The sequence below is a fragment of the Leuciscus leuciscus genome (genome assembly GCF_965113295.1).
Source record: "Leuciscus leuciscus genome assembly, contig: HAP1_SCAFFOLD_882, whole genome shotgun sequence".
Lineage (NCBI taxonomy): Eukaryota > Metazoa > Chordata > Actinopteri > Cypriniformes > Leuciscidae > Leuciscus > Leuciscus leuciscus.
The window spans coordinates 1-11,569 of NW_028117858.1; the positions used below are offsets into that span (position 1 = coordinate 1).

The following is an 11,569-nucleotide window of genomic DNA, read 5'->3' on the forward strand; positions in this document are numbered from 1 at the left end:
GGTTCGGCAGGACAACAATATTTGGTGATGCCTTTTCTCTTTCTCCTTTACCTTGGCCTGAGAAGACCCAAGGCTTCAGTGCAAACCCTCCTGCTTTTAGAATCAGCTCCACATTCTTTGTGATGACTTTAAGTCTTTCACGGCAGTTGTGGGATGTCAAGATGTCATCGACGTAGCTGTGCTCATGTAATACTTGGCATTCATCTGTGAGGTGGCTGAATTGAGGCAGGTTAGCCGTCTCCCTCATGGCAAGTTGTGCTATGCAACCTGCTGGCTTGTCCCCGATATTCACTCTGGTTATGGCGTATTTTCTGTGGGACCAGTCGCCCTTCCTTATGGCTTATCAAAAGCTGTATCTGTCTTGGTCTCACAAGTTCATCTTGAGGGACATCTGGAAAGAACTTTTGGAGTCTTTTGGCCGTCACATGTTTGTGGATATCTGCAATGCTGTCCAAACCATAACAGAGGAGTTGGTGGGATCTGAAGTTGCCTTGCTCTGTGCGGACCCGGATCTTTAGGAGGTACCGTTTTGTGGTAACTTGAACTTTCATTCCTCCCACACCGTGGACAACAAGGGTTATGGCTTCACTTCTAAGGTTCAAACGATCAGCTGCATCATGAGTTATATAGTTTGTATCCGATGCCAGGTCGATCAAAGTCCCAACTTTTTGTCCTGCATTGGCCGTGACCTCTAAGAGCATCATGATGACTGGCCACTCCACTATTCCATTCTCTGCTAGAAGGCTGGGTTGGTTGGACACAAGAGAGGTTCTAGCTATAGTGTTGCAAAAGGCATTGCGACACTTCTCTGCAAGTTCAGGTGAAAGACTTTTAATGAACTCTTCTTGGGCTTGGGTGTAACGCTCTCTTGTGTCACCTCCCACTTTGCTGTTATTGTTGGACCTCTGGACGACATTCCCTTTGGACGTATCAGCTCTCGGGCAAAGGTAATAGTGGTGTTCTGCAGCACGCTGTTCTATGCAGTCTGGCCTCCTGCACAGGAACTCTGATTTACAGTAGTCACCTTCATTGTGAATCTCCAGGCATTTTTTGCAGGCTCCCAGCTTCCTGACAGCATCTCTTTTCTCTGACAGCTTAAGCGTGCGAAACTTTTGGCAGAAGTACAGCCTTTTCTTATGCTTGCCGTCTCCGCAGACCACACATCCTTGAGCCTGGTTGCTTAGTTGGGTGGAGGTTCTGGTTCGAGCTTGCTGAGGTTCAGATTTTGGTTTTGGTTCCTCCTCTCTCAGTTGGTCCAGCTTCTCATAGATGGCTTCTTGACCTTGAAGAAATTTGAGGAGGTAGTCAAATCGCTTGTCTTCTTCAGCTTCATCACCTTTGCCAGCTACATGAAGAAGCCATTCCTTCTTCAGGCCATCAGGAAGTTTACTCTCTATTGTTTTTGTTACAAGAGGGTTCTTTATAGCACCGGTCTTGCCAAGCTCGTTCAGATCGACTAGGGCTTTTTCTACAGATTGGATGAGCTCGACAATCCTCCTGGGCTGGTTACCTTTAACTGCTTGGAGTCTTTGGAGCTCTTCTACTATCTCAAGGGCTATAGTTGTCTTATTTCCAAAGCGGTTCTCCAAGACCCGGAAAACCTCCTCAGCAGTTGCGTAAGTTGTAAGGCGGAGGTCTCGTATTGTCTTCTCATCCACACTGTCGAGAAGTTGGAACTTTTTAACCTCTTTGGATCCAGTAGGTTCTCCCTGCATCTGGAGAGCTTCCCAATCTTTTTTCCACCGGTAAAACTCTCGGCGGATGCCAGAAAACTTTGGGAGGGCAGCTGGCTTTAATTTAATTGCTGGTGTGGCCACACAACTGATTGAAGTAGTACTCAATCTGCTGGTTTCTCTGACGTGTGCCCCTGTAAAGTCTGCTTGTCTTATTGTGAGTTTTGGCAGGATAGTTTCAAGGCCTTTGATACGACTCTGGAACTGTTGTTGCTCTGCTGGGGGGGCCCAGCACTTCCAATGTTTATGCACCTCCTTCGCAGCCTTCACAAGTTTCTCTAGTTGTCCGATCATGAAGAGATATGCATCTGGGTTTTTACTTGGGTCCACAGCTCCCACGTTTTCTGCTTGCGACTCTGCTGTTGTAATTGCTTGTGTCAGTTCATATTCCCCGAAATTGGCCCACAATGTCTTTTGTATGAGGTCCTTTAGCTCTTGCAGTTTTCTCTCACACTCATTGACTGTTTTGACAAAGTCAGACTTTTGCTGCTCGCTCAACTCCTCTGCATCAGAGTTTTCTTCAATACATTGCCCCTCTACATCATCGTTGGCTTCCAGGACTTTGCCAGCTTCTGCAGTGAGCTTCTTAAAAATGTCTCTGAGCTCCTCTTCTGACATCATTGTATGCATTCGTAGCACATTATTGGCCAGACGGGAAAACTGACGCTTCGCTGATGTCCTTGCGGTCTTTAGCTGCTCCAACAGTAATGAATCAGCCATTTCAATCACAGCAGCAGGGCGGGAACAGTCTTTATTTGTCTCTATGGACACGTGTGGTCACTTTTCTGGTCCTTCTCCAGTCTTCAGTGACGGTTTTTCACTGTCAAGTTGTGATCTATTTTTTGTGCAATTCCCCACTTGAAAAGGACAGTCCCTCCACATGAAGATCTTAACTGGATTTCACTCAATAAACAGCCATGGAATCAGTTGTTTGTCTTTTATTTACCATTCTTTGGTTGGCAGTAAACAGGTGAAAAACCTCAAAAGAGAGATGACAAATACAAGATTATTATTTGAGTTGACAGCCAAACAAAATTATTCACATTCACCTCAGATAAACACATTACTGCTATTACAAGGTTTCCATTTTTATTCTAATCAGTAGTTTTAAGCAGTATTTTCATAATAAAGAATTATTCTAAGGTATCATTGTAGCCACACAACTAGATATGCTTTACCAAAACAAATCAGTTGGTATTTTAATTTTCAAAATGTATATTTTCTTATCTTTTAACCAAGTATCTTTAGCCAAATAACTTTTTTACCTTCAAAATATTTAGGTTAATTAATAGATCTCATTATATTTTTAGCCAAAGATCTTTAGAGTATACATTTTTTACTAAATTAAGAACTTGGTTTATTAAGATTTCTACAAAGTTTAAATTACTTTTAACCATTTCAAACACATTCTTTGTCAAACAATGAATTTGGCTTTTCTTACTTTTCCTTTATACCCCACTTGTTTGATAAAACCAAACAACATTTGAAGTTACAAACATCAAAGTAAGAGTCCCAACAAAGTCAACAAGAGTTAAGAGTCTGTGTTTTCCAGAGTATCATTTGCACTGCACTGCTTAAGTCAGTCTAGCCAAACATGGCCAATAAGGCGCTTACCGGCTGTCCTTCACCGTTTTGTGGAGGGCTTGGTTTTGCACAGTCACCTTGATGACAAAGATGAAGTTTCCTTGGTCTAGTGGTGCTATAAATGCTCCTTTCACTGTGGTTTAAAGACAACAACAGAGCCAGGTACTGGCACGCTCAGATTGCCTCAGATTTGTTCCACCTGGTTCTCCACTGATTGAAGGAGGAGGAGTTTCACCACTGAGGAGCTCCCAGGCAGTTTGTCAGCACAGTAGCTTCGGGACTTCTTCGCTGTATTCTCGCTTTTTGCTCGCAGGTTTCTCTCTAGAGCTCCCCCCACAGCTTCGGAATAGATATTTGACAACACTGTTGTAAAAACTCGTTGTTGATTCTCAGATACCAGAGGCTATAGATCAACGACATCAAAGCAGATGGGACATTCTTTAAAACGTCTTCTTCATTCGGGTTCGGACAGCGTGAGGGAGCGCAATAATGACAGCATTTTAGCAGATTTCTTTTGGCCGTAAAGCAATTGTTTACATCGCGAGACCTGATATCACGCGAGACTTCCTGACGCAGCGGCCGGCGGCCCGCCGGCTCAAAGTTGCAAGTGCGTATTTTCCGCTCACGGGCACCAGGGGGGTGCGAAACGACCACCATTCAACCCGAAATAAGTAATATAACCATTCCAATGACTCCGAAGCTGTTCAGTTAAGGTAAAAAAAGTTACTTAGTTCACCTTTAAGTAAGCGTGTTTAACTTTGTTCTTCAATGATCCAGAATGGTGTTGCGCCCTCTACTGTACAGGCGAGAATTTGCATTTTCTTCGGCCTTAGGCTTATTAATTTAACTTTTTCTGCCTTTATTTGCCAAAAAATGTAACTTTTTTGTTGTGAAAAAAAAAACAGGTGAGAAAAAGTAACAACGCATTACATTTTATAAAAAGTAGCAGTTACTTTTTAGGGAGTAAAGCATTATTGTAACACATTACTTTTAAAAGTAACTTTCCCCATGACTGATGATGGTATTTGGCAAACTTGTTTGTTAATAATCAAAAATCGGTGGTCCAAGAATTACACACTTCACCTTTTTGAAAGAACCTGTATTGTAAAAAGCACTATATAAACAAAGGGGACTTGACTGGAGTTTTAAAGACCTCACAAAATGGTTTGACGAGTGCAGTTTTCTTTGTTAAAAGTCCATTTGGTCAACTTTTAAAGGTTCGCTAGCATAAAGATAAGCTCAAAGTCATGAAAGAGAACCCTAAATTTACATGGATTCGTTTGGCAGACGCTTTCATCCGAGGTGACTTACAGTGCATTTATTGGTGTGCATTTTCCCTGGGAAATGAACCCTTGACCTTGGCGTTGTGAACGTCACGCTCCACCACTTGACCTACAGAAACATCTGAGCAATAAACCTTTCCCTCGGAGTCTCCGGTTGCAGTTTTCCTTTGCTGTTTTCCGTCTCTGTCATGATATTATATCCATGAGACGTGGCTTTGTGCATCAAGACTCTTCACTTTTATGTTGCTGATGTTTTTCCAAAGCTCTTCTTTCTTCTAGAGCGTGAGATCGTCTTTGTGGAAGGAAAGGAAGGTCAGCGGTGTCTCTCTCATCTTGTTTTGTCTCTTTTCATCGCTAATAATCAGTGATTCTGAGATATTCTGTGATTATGTGAGCTGCCTGTTCCTCTGTCTACCATCAATGAAGTAATTGTCCTTCTAACTCTAATTGCAGTAAATTGATGTATGACGAATGATGAGAAGAAATGTTGTGATGTTCCTCCTCAGCATTTTTGTCTTGTGTTCCAGTACAGATATCTAAAGATTCTTCAATCAAGATTCATTCACTTTTCCGTCACGACACTGTTCATTACTGACCCGTCGTCTCAATCCCGCTCCATTAACACTGCACATGCCCTGATGCGTATTAACTTACGGGCCTTTACGAGAGCGAGTCTCATGCTTTGGTGTTGTAATGGTTTGCAGATGAGGAGAGGAGAGATAATGTCATGAGAACAGACACTGTAGTTCACAGAGAAGCACACAGACCCTGGCCTACATGTGAAGAAGTGCGTGATGTTTTGGGTGTTCCAGCACGTTCTTGTATCTCAGATTGACTGAAGAGAGGAACTTTCTGTGACACTTTCAAAATATTGATCTTCCCGACATTGAACTTCTGACTGAACTGCCATCCGTTAGTAAATGGGAAATGTGGCATTTCAAGATTTAAAATATTTTTTTTAATATTAAAAAATAAATATTAAATATAATATTTTTAAATATATGTAATTATATAATATAAAATATATTTTTAAATGTATTTTAGATTTTTTGATAAATTTTGTCTGAGTTGGATACATTCAAGTTTTTAAATATTTAAACAATTATTAAATATAATTTTTTCAAATATATTTATATATAGCTTTTTTAATTTTTTGAAAGGAGGTCCGAGTTGGACACATTTAAGTTTTTGTATATATAAAAAAAAATGAAATATAATATTTTTAAATACATATTTTTACATTTTTACATAAGAAATATTTTTTAAAATATCTTTATCATTATTATTATTATTATTATTTAAAAAGGAGGTCTGAGTTAGACATTAAAGATTTTAAATATATTTTAAATATTAAATATAATATTTTGAAATGTATTTTTTTTTAGATTGTCAGATAATACATATTTTCTGTCTTATTTATGTTTTTAGTTGGAGATATTAAAGATTTTAAATATATTTAAAAAATATTAAAATATTATATAAATTTTTCTAATTTTAAATTGCTGAAATATAAATATTTATTCAGTAAGAATTATAAATAAATGAAATATAATATTTTTAGGTCTGAGCTGGACATTAAAGATTTTAAATATATTTTTTAATATTAAAACATACAAGTTAAATATAATATTTGTAATATTTATTTTAGAAAATAAATATTTTTAAATAGCTCTTTTTTTATAAAAAAAAAAAAAGGTTTGAGTTGGACATATTTAAGATTTTAAAAAGAGAGATTTTTTTCTATTTATTATTATTCCTAATAATAATTTTTATATATATATATATATATATATACTTTCCAAAAAGAGACATTTTAAATATCTATCTGCAGAAAGTTTGTTTTCTCAAACTAAGCTCAAACTAATGTCCAGTTTATGACTGACGGCTCAGTAAAGATCAGATGAACAGAAAACAGTCTCTTGATTGTAACTCTTGATGTGTTTTGTCGTATAGGTTGAGTTTAATGAGCAGCTCAGAAGCTTTTAACTGTATTTCTCTTGACTTTTACAGAGCGCTGAGAGCTGATTGGCCGATGACAGTTATATGAGAGCGGATCAGAATGGATCTTTACGGAAAGCTGTATGTTCTCTGACTGGCTCATGCGGGATGTTCTGGGAATTCCTGGAAAAAGAGACTGATGGCATTTAAATCCACCTCACTGTAAAACCAGCGCACGATCCGCTTCCCAGATGTTCCAGGACGAATGTTTAACCAGTTTCTCTGGGAAAGAAGGAGCGTTCTGGTTTATCCCTGCAGGAAAAGCCATCAGTGACGCCCCAGTATCCAGAGACCTTCAGCATCACTCCAGTCGACACGGAAAACATGTTCCTAAAGCACAAACACATCCGTCACTGATCTGTCTTTCTCTCCCTCTCTCTCTTCTGTCTTCTTCTGTCCGTGTTCATCATTCAGACCGAACCAGTTTTCCCAGAGGTAACGCAGGTCTGGTACATTTGTGTTTCTGGTAAAAACTGGTTCAGGGAACTGGATCCTCTCTGGAAAATCCAGTCTGTGATTGTGATTCATCTCTGTACTTATGATATATTTATTTATATATTTATTTGTTTGTTTATTTATTTATTTGGGGATTAGTTTGTTTGTTTTAATAATTTGTTTGCTTATTTTGTCATTTGTTTGTTAGTCATGTGTTTGTTTATTTAGTCATTTGTTTGTTTGTTTGTTTGTTTGTTTGTTTGTTTATTCTGTCATTTATTTTAGTTAGTCATTTATTTATTCATTCATTCAGTTATTTATTTATTTTTTGTTTATTTAGTCATTTATTTATTATTTAGTAAGTCTCTTTTTTTGCAAGTCATTTGTTTATTTATTTATTTTAGTCTGTTTATTCATTTAGTCAGTCATTCATTGTTGTTAATGAATGGCTCTATAAGTAATTTTAACTTAAATTACATTTAACTGACTATAATAAGTCGAATCTTGAATAACTACGTTATAAAACATTTTAATCGCTTAACTTATTTTGATGAGTTAAAGCTATATAAAAGCATATGTCATGACTTACTGATCAAATGAAATGAAATGAATATAGAGTATTAATGGTGATCAGGATGGCCAGCAGGACCAGATATGATCTTCATCTTCATTTCTTTCCGTAATTGTTATAATCATCATCCACACAAAAGTCAATCTAAATATAAATCAAGGTTATAAGTGTTTGTTTAGAAATCCTGATCCTCTCTCTCTCTCTCTCTCTCTCTCTCTCTCTCTCTCTCTCCCCTCTCTCTCTCTCTCTCTCTCCCTCTCTCTCTCTCTCTCTCTCTCTCTCTCCCCTCTCTCTCTCTCTCTCTCTCTCTCTCTCTCTCTCTCTCTCTCCCCCCCTCTCTCTCTCTCTCTCTCTCCAGTGCTGTGATTTATTGAGCACACAGGCACGATCCGAAGTTTCAAACCACTAATTGAGAATGTTAGAACAAGATGAACATAAAATAAATCACAGGCTTTTCTGCTAAACACCTCAAGGGCTGAAGCTAACACACAAGAGTTGTGCATGAGAAGCATCGAAGAAAGCTTTTTCCTGTGTTTGTGAATGAATCCTTTTTTTAGAAACACCCTGTTGGATCCATTTCTTAGCTATTCACCTCCTCATTGTTCAGTAAAGCATACCACTCATAAGCATAAGCACTCGTAAGCATAATATTTCAGCAGAATATAGTGTATACTAAGCTTTTAAATGGGCTGTATGTAAGAATGTTCATGTATTAATCGCTTTTCTTATTGGCAGTGTGTGAACAGCTTGTAACGAAACTTAAAAAACGAGACCTTCCCCGGCTTTCTGTTTATATGAAGGGGAATTGGGTTGTTTTTCCCGGGAAAATCAAAAGCATGTGTCGTTTACACTCCCGAGAGTCTCTCTTACATTCAGTGACACATGAAACTAATGCTTATACAATGTTCAGGAAAAGAGCCATTCTGTGTTGTAATGTCAATGTGTCGCGCAAAAGAGATTCATTCAAACTATAGTCTTACATAGTCAGATCTATATAGCGTGTATAGTCTCACATAGTCAGATCTATATAGTGTATATTTTCACATAGTCAGATCTATATAGTGTATAGTCTCACATAGTCAGATCTATATAGTGTATAGTCTCACATAGTCAGATCTATATAGTGTGTATAGTTTCACATAGTCAGATCTATAGTGTATAGTCTCACATAGTCAGATCTATATAGTGTATAGTCTCACATAGTCAGATCTATATAGTCTATAGTCTCACATAGATATATATAGTGTATAGTCTCACATAGTCAGATCTATATAGTCTAAAGTCTCACATAGTCATATATATATAGTGTATAGTCTCACATTGCCAAATCTATATAGTCTATAGTCTCAAATAGTCAGATCTATATAGTCTATAGTCTCACATAGTCATATATATATAGTGTATAAAGTCTCACATAGTCATATATTTATAGTCTATAGTCTCACATAGTCATATATATATAGTGTATAGTCTCACATAGTCAAATCTATATAGTCTATAGTCTCACATAGTCATATATATATAGTGTATAGTCTCACATAGTCAAATCTATATAGTCTATAGTCTCACATAGTCAGATCCATATAGTCTATAGTCTCACATAGTCATATATATATAGTGTATAGTCTCACATAGTCAGATCTATATAGTCTAAAGTCTCACATTGTCATATATATATAGTGTATAGTCTCACATAGTCATATATATATAGTGTATAATCTCACATAGTCAGATCTCTATAGTCTAAAGTCTCACATAGTCATATATATATAGTATATAGTCTCTCATAGTCATATCTATATAGTGTATAGTCTCAATGATACTTTAAAATCAAACTATCATATTTTAATGAGCTCGTCTGTCGACGGTGAATCTCAAACATCCACATCACTGTGAACAGATGCTTTCTGAACTGCTGTTTTCTGTCATTTTTGTTGTGCGTTTATTTTGTTATTAAGAGGAAAGCGCAGCACATATTTACATATTCATATATATTCAACATCGTTCTCAGCAGTGGATGGCGTCCGGATGTTCGTTAACTTTTTTTTTCCCTGAAAAGGTATTTACAGCTTTGTTTTACTTCTAAGTGAAAAACAAAATAGATCTTTGTCGTGAATATATCAGGGTCTTGAATCACGTTCAGTGCGTTACTGTTGCAGTTCACTCAACGGCCACCGGTGTCGCCAATAACAAGGGTTTCTCAATTCTCCTCTTTAAAACCCAGATCTGCCACTATATTTGGCAATATGTGCATTGCAATACTCATTCTTTGATCAGACTAAAGACATTTAATCTGAAACATCTCTAGACAAACACATTTCTGCATTCAGTTTCAAAAGAGCTAATTACACGAAAAACAATGTCTTGTGCAATGTCAGCGAAAAACATCTGCAGTTTATGTAAGTCTGACTCAGGGTTTGTTCTCACATAGATCACCATAGTTTGATCTGTTTAATTATTGTCTATTGTCCAACCCCAATAATACACGTGTAGTGCTTTTTGATACTTTTATGGCACTTTTTGAAGCTCGACAGTATAAATCACTTGCAATGTACGAAAATAAGCAGCGTTAGACACTGTGCTCAGCATTTTTCACAGAAGATAGAAAGTCATAAGGGTTTGAAACGACGATGAGGGTGAGTAAATGTTCAAAAATCTGTTTTTATCCCATTTCTCTTTCATCTGTATCTCTTCATCTCTCTTCTTGTCTCTTTCAGCGTACTGGGATGAGTCAGGATGTATGCCGTCTCAAACTGTAACAAAAGGAAACTGTTTTTGCTGAGACACCTCTTGCTCAGAGGAAGTTGGCCCTCTGCAGTTCTCATCTTGGTGTGGTTATGTGAAGAACAGACCTGAAGGAAAACAGCACTGGACTCATTACTCACATCACTGCGATATATAATCATGACATGTAAACAAACATCATGCTTAATTCTGCTTGCATCAAGCTTTTGCTGTTGGAAAATTCAGTTTAACCTGCCAGCTGGGTTTTGGAGCACGGACCAGCATAAACCAGCTAGAAACCAGTTCCAAATCTGGAGTTCTTGGTAACATTAGCTTTCATTAAAGTGCCCCATTATGATATTTTAAAGGTTCCTAATTTTCTAGTTTTTTCCTACAACAGGTTCACATGCATCCAAGGTCAAAAACACTTTAATTTTCTCATTATACATATCGCACATCAGCTTTTTTGTCAAATACTCGAAAACAACTCTCTCTAAACACCTCCTTTCTGAATGTCTACTCTGCTGTGATTGGTCAGATGGCCCAGTTCGCTGTGATTGGTCAGAAACCAAACGCTCATTATCATATCTGAATCTCAGCTCTTGATCTCAGTGATACGAACAGTAACGATGGCATGGGTTTCACCGTATCAATCTCATCAAAGTGGATTTGCTTTGTCAGCAGAAAACAGCGTCTTCTCCACATGAACAACACGAACCGTGTTGAGGGCGGAGCAAAGAGACGCTATTCAGCCAATCAAGACCAGAGGTGGGCATTATGCAAATTTGTCACATTATGTAGGAATGTAACAGGAAGTGAGACTGGAATGGCTGATGACTCGTTCAAGCCCCTCCCTACTTTTTTTTTTTACAATCAAGAAGCCGTTTCATTCAGATATATTTTTAATAGGGAAGAAAAGATGATCACAACTTCCGTTTCATGCCGACTTCAATGCATTAACTAATGTTAACTAATGGGAACTTACTGTAAAGTGTTACAGAGTTCTTCATATATTTCCAGCATGTTCCTCAATGTTTACCAGTATCCATATGCTTTCTTCCTATAACAGCACCATTACTGGAGCTCTAGATCGGATCTGTAATGGAAACCCGGCGCCGGGATACCCATATGTTCCCGATGGACAGAAAGTCTGGTTACGGCAGGAGAGCACGGACAGTAATGGCTTCAGTGTGTCATTCCATAGCAGCATCCATGATGGACTCATTAATACACATCTGGGG

The 11,569-nt window shown here is 37.8% G+C and overlaps 1 protein-coding gene across 1 annotated transcript; it reads right to left on the bottom strand.

The window, feature by feature from the left end:
• Nucleotides 1-371: 371 nt before the first annotated feature.
• LOC309492053 (uncharacterized protein) lies at nucleotides 372-3,578 on the bottom strand (the record flags this gene model as incomplete). The annotated part of the gene is made up of 2 exons (XM_082191070.1): nucleotides 3,348-3,578; nucleotides 372-2,712 (listed from the first exon to the last, which is right to left on the bottom strand). A coding segment is annotated over exon 2 (2,082 nt), but the record flags the coding sequence as incomplete, so codon positions are not given.
• Nucleotides 3,579-11,569: the final 7,991 nt, after the last annotated feature.